At 41.8% G+C, this 14,895-nt stretch overlaps 1 protein-coding gene across 2 annotated transcripts in view; it reads right to left on the bottom strand.

Moving 5' to 3' along the window:
- The window catches only part of LOC148427865 (interleukin-1 receptor accessory protein-like 1), a 122,225-nt gene that overhangs the window by 11,784 nt on the left and 95,546 nt on the right, over nt 1-14,895 (bottom strand). For both annotated transcript variants that reach the window (XM_088408151.1, XM_088408150.1), the window contains 2 exons: nt 7,933-8,065; nt 1,861-2,006 (listed from right to left, as the gene is read on the bottom strand). In XM_088408151.1, the coding sequence (XP_088264277.1) occupies nt 1,861-2,006; nt 7,933-8,065 (279 nt within the window). The remainder of the gene's footprint in view (nt 1-1,860; nt 2,007-7,932; nt 8,066-14,895) is intronic.

The raw sequence follows: 14,895 nt of genomic DNA, 5'->3' as shown, positions 1-14,895 counted from the left end.
ATACAGTAGGCAAAGACACTTGGGGGAAACCTAGTTAGGACATAAAATTCCCCTTTTAGAATCCACTTAACACCCAGTAAAAATAAAAACCCATGTAAGCTCATATGGGCAGACACATTTGGCTACCTGGTGAAACCCAGGAGCAAAGCCAGATGGAACCCATGACGGGTAAACAACACAGATCTGGCCAACATGGATCACATGTAGTTTATTGAGCTAGAACCCAGTTAAGGCCCATTTAGAACCCAGTTCAAGTGGAACAAATTTGGTCCCCACATTAGTTTGCCCAGATCGAAACCCACACAGTAAAAAACCCATGTAGGTCCATGTGACTTAACACACGTGTAACCCTAGCGAAACTCAGGAGCAAAACCAGATGGCTCCCATGCCCATGTTAAAACCCATATGGGGTCCAGATGCAAATGTTCACTGGCTTTGGTACTGTCGTGCTTGACTAAAAGCAAAGTATACAGTAGAGAAGGTCTGGTGAAAGACCAGCCCAGAAGGTGAACGGGTGGGAGTGAGGCTTAGCCTCAAGGGAAAAAAAAAAAACAAAAAAACAAAACAAAAACAAAAAAAACCTGATTTCCGGTACCTCAACGCCTCCTGGCATGCAACAGATCATACTGATGCAAACACAACCAAACTATAAAAGCTTGGACCGACACACCAGTGAAGATCTGTATTGTGTGTGTGAGGTGAAAACAACGCTCAAGGCTGATCAGATTCAAGTGACTCATTCTCCCACCAGCTCCAGCGAAGCTGTATACAAGGAATACCGTGTACATTCGTCTCGGCAACATCTGTCAAAGTCTGCTAACTCCATCATCCCTCCTCAATCTTGCCCTTGGCGCATCCTGGACAAATTCACTTCTCGGGTGAGGGAAAGTGGACCTGAGCACTTACACTTTGAGGTCCTCCAACTCTCCCGCCTCTGGGAGACTTGTACTCATCTCAACCACAGTCTAGAGGAGAGAGCTGAGGTGTGGATTAGGGAAGGCTAAAAAGCAGCTTGCTCTGTGTACGGATGCAAACATGAAATCAGAGTATGGGAGAGTCAATATCTCATCCGCCCGAGGAAAAAGCCTTCTTCTGAGAGCGATGGAGTGCAACTTATAGTCGAAGCTGGGACTATAGCGCTGAAAGCTTTCATGAAGAGGAATAGAGTATACCTACAGTATGCTAATGTGTGCAATAACTACATTTGTAGGGATGGAGAGTCCCCCGGTCAGCATCAGTTTCAGAATGCTGATTGGCCTCTGGTGTGCTGACATTTATAGGAGTGCTGAAAATAAATGTCACGTATGTTATTTGTTCAAATGAACAGGGAATAGTTTTACGGGCATTTTGAAGCGAAAATAAAATCTGGGGAGTCACTTATAAATCAAAAATGTGCTTCATTTAATCCAACTTTTCTTGTATTATTAGTGGACATATTTGGAACTGAAGCATAATTTTGTAGACAATGAGGACAGTGGTTCAAACACCAGTTTGTTGTGCAGATTGAAAAGTACATTTTTTCAAGCTGATTTTGATAGGTTGCCCCTAAAAAAGAAATCTTGACAGAAACGTGGCGGACACCTAATGTGAAATATCACTCCCAGTCAGAATGCAAGATGAGTCAGAAATATCATCCAAATTCGAATTGTGCATCACGAGAGCCAATAGCCAAACAGTGGATGCGCTTGTCTGACGCGCTGCCCTATGGCTTCCTCTACTTTCCCCCAAATTCCAGAAACACTTCCTGAGTTGGGTTTGAAGAGCAGGAAAATGCTATTAATCTCACTTGTTCCTCCATGACACCAGAAACAACCAGTTTAAAAGCCGTCGGCTGTATTCGCCAGACTCAAAAAGCTCTACCTTTCCTGACGATCTGAATGTTTGCCTGTCTCCGACCGTTGCCATTTTCCACGTAGCAAGTGTAGTTTCCCAGGTCGCTCTCTTCCAGGGAATCGATAGCAAGTGAGATGGAGACCTCCTGCTCCCCCAAGTGCTCACGTATGGTCCTAGAACAGGGCGGAGGGCGCAATGTTATGGTCAGCAAATGAAGGCCTATATTGATCTCTGCTCTGACAAATGAATGCAAAAATTCCCCGGTTTCGTGTTTGAAACTGGGGCAGGGCAGAAGAATGAAAAACGGAGGGACCAAAGTGCAAAAGGACAATCACCAAATCAAGAAAATGTTTCTACCACATTTGTGAACATGATTTTTGCACAAAATAATGTTTTGTTAACAGGTGTTTTAATTCATAGTCTATGGCTAGTTTTTTAAATGAGAAATATTAAGTTTAATTGATTTGATTAAGTTAAAGTTGAAAAAGTTTATTTCAAAACGTATTGTATTGTGATTTGTTCCCATTGCGATGAGCATTCCAAAGTGACGTCTTGTTATCGTCAGTGATAAGATCTGAAACATACAAGCTGCTTTTTGCACCTAATAATGTGCTATTGCGGCGAACCTTCATGCCTTTTATACTCAAATTGTATTCCCAGTGATAATTCAAAAATACCAGAAACACCTTTGGAAAACAATAACACAACACTATGGGGTGAGATGGTTTTAGGCAGAGCATTGAGTCTTAAATGAGTTATGGATTTTTCTTCATCCCCAAAATGTTCTGCTTGAGAAAATACATTCTGCGTGCGCACAGTAATGTCAATAAATCATGACTTGAGACTTAGTCTAAGACTGGAGAGTTGGAGAGAGATAATAATACTAATCTGCAGGCAGACTTTTGGTTTTACAGGACAACAAGAACCTTACAAGAATAAAAAGCAATCCTTTTTTTTGTTGGCAATTTTTAATCCAGCCAATGATTAATTTAGCATGTAGAATACACGCTACAATCATGTCTGCTGTTTGGCTGAAGGTCTATTACCACACCCCTAAAGCTTTATTTGAAATTGGTAAATGAGTCTTTCCTGAATTTGAGGACATTTGGGCTTCAATGTTTTTGAAAAATAAACCTTCACCTTAATGATTTTTTGCTACATGTTGATCAATAATAGGTAATAATAGCTCATCTTACACATCAATATTACAATTTTCAGTAGATGATTTGATCCTCGGTGGAGTCCTGGCACTCAAATCACAGGAACAGGGTTGAAAAGGATGAGTGTTAGCTTTCTTTCAGGAATAGAAGTCAGCTGTTTTGCTAGCTGTTACTGCTACCCAAGAGAACATATGTACAGTTATATGGAAAAAGTAATTGTCCCCTTCCTGATTTCTGTCCATTTACATTCCTGCCCTCACCTGTGGGTCGTGACCGAAACTACGAGATCCCGGATAAAAACGCTCTAAATAGATTTCCCTCCGCAGGATGTCTGGGCTTTCCCCAAGAGATGGGGTGAGAAGCTCGGTCATCTGGGAGGGACACGGAGTTGGGCTCTTGCCCCTCCACGTTAAGAGGAGTCAGCTGAGGTGGCCCGGGCATCTGGTTGCCCGAGATGCTTGCTGGACACTCTGATCAGACGACGGGTGTGTCCAAATTCAAAGGCTGGATCCTCCGAAGGGTGAATTTTTCAGTCACATGACCAGTCCAAATTCACTTGGCCTTTAAACGCAGCCTTCAAATCAGGAATTTGTTTCCATGGGGACGGCCATGAGCAAAGGCTCCTTCCGGGCAAACATTGTTCTGTTTTTCAGTCAATAATGTCTTAAAAACATTGCATTATTCTGTGGTCTTTAAAATGTCTCATAAAAACAATTTTAAAATATATATACATAGTGCAACAAAAATAATTGAATAATCTGTTCTTCCACACCGTTCTATTTAACACGTGTTCCGGGATTGCAGAAGAAGTTGGTGTGCAGAAGCAGAGGCTCTGACAAATAATTACCTGACACATCCCACTTGCCCTATGGACTAATAATCTTATTTTATTCTACATTCTACAATACCTACTTTTTGAGAAGGAGAGGAGAGCCAACTAATTTGAGTTGTGTTATTCCTCACAAATCAGCCAAGAGGTCGATACTTATGACTAAATCTGAGTGTGCCGGTGTTGGTCTGTGTTTTTAACGTAGGGGATCTCCAATCGAACTTTCGCCTGAGCAGAGACTCATTTAGAGTGTTAAAGCAATAGTGTGTAAAAGTGTTTTTTTACTACGGACAGCAGGAGGTGTTGCAGGTGCTGCATTTACCATTATCCGTAATTATAATAAACGTGACCACCTCCGGAGAAGTGCCACCCCCACATGTAAGATAATTTCACAATAACTAGACCTATAATTATATTTAAAGCAAACTGTTGGTTAGAACACATTCATTTGGAAGTTTTTTTTTACATTTACAACCATTTCATTTATTCCTTTTTAATGAACAATGGTCTAAATCTTACACACCGTCCCTTTTACTGAACCTATTAAACCAGGACCGATGGCATGGATGGGGTGTGGAGATCAAGGTGCTGGTCTTTCATTTCAGGCTAGCGAGTGGTGCATCATATCGGGTGGTATCACGAGTGTTTTGCGTCCACTGTCCACTACATCGTCCACTGTATCAGTTGGAAATGGTGGCTCCTCACCATCGTCATCCACATCCCCAACAATGCAGATGGCCTGTAGGCAGCGAGCCAAAGGTTTGCAGGGCTGGCGAGGAAACAGGCCCTTTCAAGAGCAGCTGGGGCAATTGATTGCTGCCATGTCAGGATCAAATGTCCAAGTGGCCTTGATGGTGAGGACTATAAGGACTGCAAATTTTCTGCAGGCCATGTGTGAGCATCAGGGCTGCTTCCTAGACATCTACGTCGGCTGACCTGGGTCTGTCGATCAGGCGTCTCTCGGGTTTGAACCTCCTCCAGGGGAACTTCATCTTAGAAGATGGAGGGTACCACTGCCTTTGGATCCCTCATTATGGCCTACAATCGGCCATTTTCGGGTGTGGGGCCCTGGCTCTTCTATATTTATCATTCCAGAGTGATGAAGGCGAGGTTCAGAGCAATCTTCTTCCACTGCCTGGAGGTGCACAACACTTATGAAAGAAAAAAAAAAGGCCAGGTGAAAAGGTAGCCTGTTTTTTTTTTTTTAATTGAAACCCGCCACTCATCCTTAGGGTAGAAACATATCGATGTCATCTGATTAAGAAAAAAAGCTTCCCTAATTCAGAAATGACATCACATTGGCCACCATGTTGGCCGTTAAGTTTGTGAAGCCTAAATGGTTCATGCAGTCTACGCAAGCTGCATTAGGAGGAGCCATTGGCGGCTTTGAAAGACTCAGCCTGAAAACTGTCATTTAGAAGATTCAGCCAGTGTATTTGGACACACCCTATGTGGAGAGGAAGGTATGGGTTTCTGCTGTCCCCGTGACCTGACTCCGGATGAAGGGGTAGACTATGGATAGATTGATGCAGGCTAAGTGATGTGGGCAAAAAAAAAAAAAAAAAAAAAAAGAAGCTCAAATCCATTAAGCCATGTTACAAAGGAATTCCAGAAGAATGGAGAAAAACATTGTCCATCAGTCTTGAAAAGGTTCACATGGAATTTCTAAGATTTTGAGGCTCCAGCGATCAGCGCAATTATCCACAGGAAAAGAAAACCAGGATCAGTGGCACACCTTCCCAGGAGTGGTCTACAAATGAGCATCACTCCAAGAGTGCAACGGCCACTCATCCAGGAGGTCACAAAATAACCTAGGAAAACCACTGCTGTAACAAAACAACACAAAGGCTTGTCTCACATTTACCAAAAAGCATCTTGATGATCCTCAAGATTTTGAAGAAGATTTTGTGGACTGAGAAAAAAAGGAACTTTTTGGAAGGTGTGCAGTGAGAAAAATTTAGAGTGATCCCGCCTACTTTGCGGTTAATGGGGGGTGTCAACCCCCAGCGAAGTCTGAAACCCGCGAAGTAGGGTATCAGTTCTTAGATTTCTATGTACGCTCCAATATAGCCGCAGTAACCGAAAATAATCCTTTTTTTTGTATTTTTTTCATATTTTATTGCCTTTCTCCTTTTAACATTACATTATCCTTATTAACATGAATGTATATTCATTAAATAACTAATATTACTTTGTGGAGAATTTGTTCTCAGGACTGGTTATCTGCACCAAGACTCTGGTGAAAGAGTACGCAAGTCATCACGTTGAACTTCACATTTATTTTGGCTCATGTGTGGTGTATCATGTAGTATCTGTTGAATAATAAATCAACAACAATGTTAAAGTCAGTCAACGAACATACAAACACTTGCCGAACTTTAATCTATGAATTTACTGTATTTTTAGCCGACATTAGCGGGTTAGCGACAACTAACCACTACTAACTATAAAGTGCAACCTCTACACAAACGAACACATAAACAGAATAAACACTCATCGCTTACTAAACATAGGCAGTAGCGTGCGTTATCAACATAAATGATAATAAACTATAAATATGAGCTTACGTTATCATTCACTACCAGTCGAATGACGCACAGAGAACGTAAAAGACGAAACGGAAACGCAACGCGACCCAACAAATTAAAAGCATGCATTTCAAAATAAGATAAAAACGTCACGAACTCTAACGCTTGAAGAATTTATAACATAATTAACCAATATTACTTAGTTATTTGATAAATAGAGTACCGTATAATGTACTTTTTTGCTTTTTTCAATGTTTTTCCATTCTTGCGCATTTTTTAAATTATTGTTTTATTTTGAAATATTTTTAATTTTTCCTGGAAAAATCCGCGAAGTACTGAGACCGCGATATCTGAGACCGTGAAGTAGGAGGGACCACTGTAGCGTAAAAACAGCACAGCATTTGATAAAAAAAAAGAGAATGATGCCAACAGTAAAAAACGGTGGTGACAGTATGATGGTCTGAGGCTGCTTTGCTTACTCAGGTCCAGGACAACTTGCTGTGATGGACAAAAGAAAGAATTCTGCTGTTCACAAGAAGATCCTGAAGGAGAATTTTCAGCCATTATTATTTTCATTATTAGTTTGTGCCCTCAGACTCAAGCGCTCTGGGGTCATGCAGCGGGACAACGATCCGAGACACACGAGCAAGTCTAACGCAGAATAATTCAAAGAGAGCGAAATTAAAGTTTTGGAGTGTCCAAGTCACATCTCTGATTTAAATCCAATTGAGATGCTGCGATGTGACCTCAAAGAGGCAGTTTATGTTAGCAACCCCCCCGAAATGGCAGCTGAACCAAATCTGCAAAGAAGAGCGGTTCAAAATTCCGAAATCATCACCCATTTCCAATCACCGCAAATGTTTTATTTCAGTCGTAGTTGCCAAAGGTGGCACAACTCGCCTTAGGTTCCTGGGACAATAACTCTTTGGCAAAAGATCTGATAGGTTTGTATTCTACGTATTTTACCCTCCCTAAACATGACGCGAGCCATCAGCCTGTCCATTTTCAGGATCCAATCAAAGACTGCACACCCACACTCCAGGGCCCTAATTTCAGCCTGGTAAGTTTCTCGCCTCCATCATGCTGTCACCTTGAATTCTTTAGGTTCTAATTGGTCTAGTGTCTTCCGTGACAAGAGAGCTACGCTGAGAGCTATGCAGAACATGCCAGCAGGGGGAGAGACATCTGCAAATGCCAGGTCACCGACTAGGGCACTAACTCCTCCGCCAAGCCGTGTCATACTGCTCACGGTTAATCTTTTATTAGGCAGCGATTGTTTACACTAGTGGATTGGATTCCTACTTTAGATGAACTCCCATGTTATCTTCAATGCTTCTATACCATGAAAAAGAGTTAAAGGGAGTCTTACATGAAAACATCTTCAAATGAATCTGCTGTTCCCATAAACAGAATGTCAGAATCGGTGTCATTTGCTACATTTCATGATTTTTTCAGACACTTTTCCCTGCCTTCACTGACCGCTGCACTCAACAGGCAGTCAGTCACCTGTGATGAAATCCATGTAGCTCGATGAGCCCTTTTTCCATGTTAATCAATAAAAACCTGCTACCAAAGGACTTACTTGATATCACTCTCCCGTACACGCTCTTCATCCAGATCCTCAATAAATTTCTCCGCCTTCATCCAGTAAATGAGTGGGCTGACATCACCGCTGTATCCAAAAAAGGCTCTGCATGTCAGGTTTACTGGACTTTCTGTGGGACGACAGGCAACAGGATGTATAATGACTGCTTGCACCTTCAATAATTGTCTGACACGTTTTGCATGGAACAGCGACAACGATCGGAATAAATATGCTCAACTAGTTCAGTTCTAATTTGACACTTGGGGCCTTTTAAACAAGGATTAACTTCCATTCGGCTCTTGGAGAGCATCCCGCAATCAGGTCCCATTTCAATGGAACAAGTTTGGTTTGTTGACTGTAAAAGTCCTTTTTAAAACTGTGCTGGTACTGCCTGTAGAGCACATTTATGGCACTACTTTTATACACAAAGTATGATTTTTTGTTTTAATGTTTTGTTTTTAGCATAGTAGTAGACTGGACCGCAGTAGTTATTGTACCCATTATCCAAAACGTATTTTACTTTATCCATCCACCCACCCACATGCCTATGGTACAGCTCTCTTGGATTGATATAATCACATACTTATTCTACAATGCATTTCAAAGGGTATCATTTAAAGGTGTAGTTTTACTATTTGCAGCCCTACAAGTAGCAGGGGTCCAACCTCTAGGCTTATTCTAGTTTCCCATTGAAGTATTGCGAAATAGTATCAAATAGAATGCCTTCATTACTGTACATCTACAGTAGTAGACAATGAAATTGGGAGTGCTGCTACGATTGATGCAAATTAAATACTGTTTGAATAAATAGAATGAATATTATACAATACAAGTCATAGTTTCATGGAGTGATACTGGTATTTGTGTTCTTGCTTTGGTGTTGTTCAGAGCGTTAATAGCTCTGGCAAAAAAGCTGCCACTGAGTTTGTTTGTCCGTATTTTTTTGAAACTGGTCATCACAAGGGTGAGTTGTGCCTCGTTCAAATGTGCCCTAGTGAATTTATTGTACACGGAGGCAATCTTGGGTGAGTTTGTTGCCGAATAATTTGCGAGGCCTGACCTCAATTCAACACCTTTGGGATGAACTCAATCAGAGATTGTGCCACAGACATGCCAGAATAGTTGGAAGCTGTTATAGCTTGAAATGAGTCATCAGCAAAATATGTTCACATGCAGTATTACTATTCATATGCTGTATCGAATATATCGCTTGCAAGTATGACACATGAGGAGGGGGAACAAAAACAGGAATTTTATAAAGAAGTGCTGAAAGGATGCTGAAGCAAGCACAGCTGCGTATATACCCAGCAGTATAAGAAGATGATTCAGCAGGTCTTTGTGAGCAGTTCTGGCTCCTTGACCCTGTGGCGAAGACTCAGGCGGCTGTGACATTGGAGATAACTGTAGTGTATCATTGGCTCGTTGCTACTAGGAAGATGGTAAGGACTTTTTTTTCCCAAATTGTGCCTCTTAAAAACAAAGTAATACAATTGGAAAACGGAGTTGGAGATTGGGAGGAACAAAATTCCTCGCACAAATACTAGGGTTGTACATTCAAAACACACTGTAAGTCTGGGTCTTTTTGCACAAATTATTTTGATTACTTCCCAAAACGAGCACCATGTGTGACAGTGAGTTAACATGTTGCTGCACCCACATCGCCACTCCACAGAGTGCACCCCCATCTTGTACAGTATATGCTCTACTGTATACGGAGAAGTAGAAAAGATGTAATCATAAGGTTTATTGCAATGTAGCTGAGACCTGAGTGGCAAATCGTTGTGTGCAACACAAACAGAATCACTAAGAAAAACCACAGCACAAGACTGCATCTAGACATATTTAAGTACACAAGTGAATTTCCTCTATCAGATGTGAACATTTGAAGAAGTAGGAAGACAACCCTGGGTAAAAAGAGGTCATGGAGCGAACAGAAAAAAAACACTTCAGAAGTAAGATTTCCTTTTTTGAGAAGCTCAACACTAATGAGGTCACATGCAGCTTGCTGCCTTGTGTTTTTGACAAGGCAGAGAGCAATTAAAGACAGAAATGCTGCCCAAGAAAGCACCGTAATTGTGAGAGTGAGCCAGAAACCTTCATGATGGCAGTCTGAAATCTAGACAATCGTTACTGGAGCGATATATTATTGTGCCTTGACAAGGCATTCTAACTCATTCAGTTCCATGGACGAGGATTCTCGTCTTATAAAATAGTAATCACAATAATAAACAATAACATTTGTGATTTTTTTATGGTAATGCTTACTTTATATAAGCCAACTGAGGACTGTAGTGATAACTGTGACCGTTGGATAGCAGTGTTTCCACACTTACAACATATCTATTACCTAAATCAATTCTAACTGAAGAATCTTGAATCCATATGAAGTCAATCTTTCATATGGCAACACCCATATTTTCATAGACATAGCACACAATATTCTGTTGGCCTTGAAGATGCTAAATATACTGGCCCTCGAGAGCAGGTGGCACCAACCATTTTGAAACGGAGAGCTACTCCTTTGGTACTGAGTAATACGAAGGGCTACCAATTTATGTGAAGGTGCCTATCATGTTAATGATTTTTCACAATAATTAAGAGCTGTAGTGAACAGTATGAAAATGTAGGTGTAATATGTAATGTAAATGTAAAACATGTATAATTGTTTGTAAAATTGATAGAAAATCACCAATGTTCTATTACTTGTAAGCTATTTGCAGAACAGGCCTGCGGGCTACTCAGGTGATCTTTGGGGGCTACGCAGTGCCCACGGGCACCACATCGGTGACCCCTGCTCTAGAGGTTTCGTGCTGCCGTACCAAATCTATTCAATGGTACCACAGCAATGGAGCCTGATAGATAACGGCCTTGGGAATTGCTCATAAGTCTTTGTAGACTCTGAGAACATGTGCATGTTGGTTGTTAAGGCACCATCGGTCGATTTGAAAAAGTGATGTTTGAAGTGAAATATTTGAATTTCATAGAACAAATGCAATTTCTGCTACCTAAACACTGTAGCAGCTGAACTCTACCAGTTGGATTTTATATACACATTTGTTTGCCGGTCAATCCAACCACTCCCTTCTCAGCTGTTGAGTTATTCTTATCTCTGGTCTTACTCTCCTCCTTAGACTGCGGTTTTGGACAGAGTAAATAGTTGTGGTCTGAAGACCCCCTTTTCTTACATTCATCCTTTGAGCATAAATACCTTTGAGTGCAGATGCCATCCTCACCATGGAAGCGTAAGCACTTGAAACATATTCCTGCTTTACTGACCTGAGCTCTTTTTCCTGCCAGGGTGAGCCTTTTGAAGGCTTTGCAGGCAAACAGTACTCCTGCCCGCTCATCATCTCCGCACACAGAGCATGAGTTTGGTTGGGGTCCACCTTTTGGAGCCTTTCCTGATGTGGCTTTGGTAAACGTCTTCTTCTCCCCTCTCTTCTCACCTGGCCTCTCCTAACAATCAGCTCGGCTATATTGAAGTTCGTCTAGTGCTTCGAGAATGTCTTCTTGGTCCTTCAGAAATTGTAGTAGGCAATCAAAGTGGTTTCTCTGAGAAAACCTGCTTCCAGGGTTGATTTTGTGTCCCGACCACTTTTCCTTTAAGGTTTCCCGATTTCTCACGGCATCTTCCTCCCAGGGGACTTGAAGATCTCGAAGCGCTCGCTCCACTGCTTGAATTAGTTCAATTGTTTTTCTGGGGTTATTGGTTTTAACAGAGGGCAGGTCCTGCACTTCTTTTAGAATCAGTAAAACAATTTTCGATTTATTTCCATATTTATTGCCCAAAAGTCGAAACACATCTCCAGCCGATCCACAACTAGACAAGACAAGGTCCCTTTTGACTTTGTCACCTAAGCTGCCCAGCAGCTGGAATTTCTTCACATTTTCCAGTCTATGAGGATTCCTAGTTGTTGAAGGTCCTCCCATTCGGCCTTCCATCGATAGTAATCTCACATGTTGCCAGAAAACAAGGGTAGACGTGCTCGCTCAAAGGAAATCTGAGGCCCGACACCGTAAGTCAAGTGGTCCGCACTTGGACCCCTCTGCAGTGAATTGGGGTCGACACTTAAAGGTACACTGTAGCCACTGTCGGGGGGCTTACTGGTTTGTCTAGGTTGGACATAGCTTAAATGTGAGTCAAGTTCATGTTTAGACTCGAGGGGTGTTCCCTGTTTACTTGTATCCCCATATCTTCTGCCTTGGCCCTTTATTGTGTCTCCATCAGGGACCGGATGCTTTCCGAGTTCTCGCTCTCTGGAGTCCACATTCTCATCTGACTCATCCAGCTATGTTGGCTTCCAGGCCATGCCCATTCATCCCATAGTTTCTCATGCCGCTTCTTCAGCTTCCTCACACGCGCCCCTGACTCCATTAGTTTGGGCCGGGGAATCAAGTATTCTGTCCAGCCATGCAGACATTTTTCAAGTCCCTCTACCTCTCGCATAAGGTCACGATTCAACAGATCGCGTTGCTTTTGTGTCATCTGCTGTTGGTCGATTGCCTCAGCATTGTCTAAAGCTGATTCAGCTTCATCAGCGAGAGTTGTGATTTCTTCCTCAGCAAATCTGATCCATAAATTCCCCGAGACAACATGTTCAGTGTCACAAAATCTCCGGTCACATTCCGCTGTCTTCTCCTCATTGCTGTCCGCTTTCATGAGGGAATCTTCATCATCCACTTCTCTAAGCGCCTGGGCATAATCAAACCCTGCTGCTCCGACTCGTGAGTGATCACTTTTAAAGTCCCACCACTCTTTTTTCAAATCAATCTCCCCCAGTACTTCAGCACCAGAGGTGAGATAGTTGGCCTTCTCAGTGAAACTAGACTTGGCCGCTGTGCGTTTCTGCTTTAGCTTCTCCAGCTCCTCTTCCCGTGTTGCTTGCATCTTGCTGACTTTTGTATGCAGTAGGGACCACAATGTGCTCTGGTCAAATGGGCTTAAGAGGTCCTTTATTTGCCGACTCAGTCTCCCAAATGGTTTTGCCTATGGTTCTCCAGCTTGTAAATTAGCAGACGGTCAAACAACGTCCTCTGGGGAGTGAACTGGTAACTTTCACCAGAAGTGGCGCTTAATGTGTTGCGCTCCCGTCCGTTTGTTTCGTTTATTCCAGACAATCTTTAATCCAAGATTAGTTGCTTGGTATTTGTAATGGAGGTGTCGGAATAGCGCCCAAACTTGTGACCTCCTTGAAAGGACTGTACTTGACTGATTCAGAGGATCCTCAATCTTATCAGGTTGTCCGGCCAGAACATAAAGATGATGCACACTCATGCCACTCTTTATTTGTATATAATGTTCTATTTATTTATCTGGGTTGGTGTGTGTGTGGGTGTGTATGTGTTTGTGTGTTCTGTGTTTTCTATGTGTGTGTGTGGTCCCTGCAAAGGAGAGCAGAGAACATTCACTAAACATTGATAACTAACATAACTAACATTGTACAATATGTTACATCATATTCTCACATTACTCTATATTAGCATAGAATAACATAAACAACACAGGCAAACATACCGTACAATGATAGGAAGAATGAATTCAACCCAATCGTTCCAAAATGTGCGATAGGTAGGAAAGGGTTAATGGAGCCGAATAGATTTGAGTTGGCGGTGACGTCACTCCCTCACGGAGTAAGATTCACATCGGTACACACTGCAAACATGCGACAAATATGCACATTTTGTGGATGAAACTTTAACGTGAATACTAAAAGTGAAGTATGAAAATTACGGTATATTTGCCTTTAGCAATTATACCAATCTTAGATGCAATAACAACTTAGACATTAATGGACAAAGTGAAGCAGTGCAAACGTAAACATGTATCCAAAACCACGAACGGACAACATATTCAAACTGTACTTACATTCTCATGGACGCACGGAATAATAATGAAAGGAATGAGATAATCCACAGAATGATTGAAAGCAGAAAAAATGACTGTCCGTTACAACGATACCTGCCGACTGACCGGTGAAAGAGCAAAACAACCTATGATAGTGTAAACAGAGTCCTGATTGGTAGTGGAGGAATGAAACACAACTTGTGATTGGTTGCTAGGCGGTTGCTAGGAAGATCACATGACCACAGGAGAAACATGTCCAGACGTAAATAGTAATAACAGAACAATTCAAACACGAAATCGTTAAGTATAATCAGAAACTTCTTAACAGTATTCAACTGCTTTGGTTAATGACTGTTAGAATATTTTTGTTTGCCCTCCAAAAGGGCGAGGCAGGAAGCATATGGGGGATATAACTCGTGTTTATCCTTTTTATTTATTGAGACACACAGGTCATAAACCTGAATGGGGGAAAATCAAAACAATGTCACATTAAAACGGTACTTAATAAACTAACAAAACACCTATATATACAAGTATAGCCTAACTTAAATGCAAACAAACTCAGCGGTCATCGTGGCCGAAAAACAATTTACCTCCGCTCGCGCTACAACTGCGTCAAATAACAAATGCGGTACCAAACGGCCGATCGCGTATTTCAGTGCCGTTAGCTTGCATCGAGCAAATAAAAGCATTTCAGTCGTCACCTACCAACGGGCTGTGAGCTCCTGCTTGATGGTTCAGTGACGGCGAGTGACAAATGACAGATGTTGAACACCTGTCACTTTTAACCTCCGCCACGCGCAGGCGCAAATCATCACCAATTCCGGCGGGTGGAAGTAACTAAATACATGTCTTTCAATGTTTTTTGTCTTTTTTTTTCGTAAATCGCTCTGAGAAATTTTTGCTTCACTCCATAATTCAACCATTATACTTCTCTTATTTGTCTATCTTTCATGGATTATTTGGCAATGATCGAATATTTATTGACAGAATAGACCAGGGGAAAGCTGAGCAACTGGAATTTGCATACCATGCAACACATGTAATTATTTTTGCAAAAATATTGAACATTGTGTCTGCTGATACCTAGCAACAGGCCTGTTACCAGAGCCCAA

This window comes from Hippichthys cyanospilos, chromosome 2 (assembly GCF_059441005.1).
Source record: "Hippichthys cyanospilos isolate Australia breed blue-spotted pipefish chromosome 2, RoL_Hcya_1.0, whole genome shotgun sequence".
Taxonomy (NCBI): Eukaryota; Metazoa; Chordata; class Actinopteri; order Syngnathiformes; family Syngnathidae; genus Hippichthys; species Hippichthys cyanospilos.
Note: the sequence above shows the minus strand (reverse complement) of the source record. Positions and strands in the feature narration are given on the sequence as shown.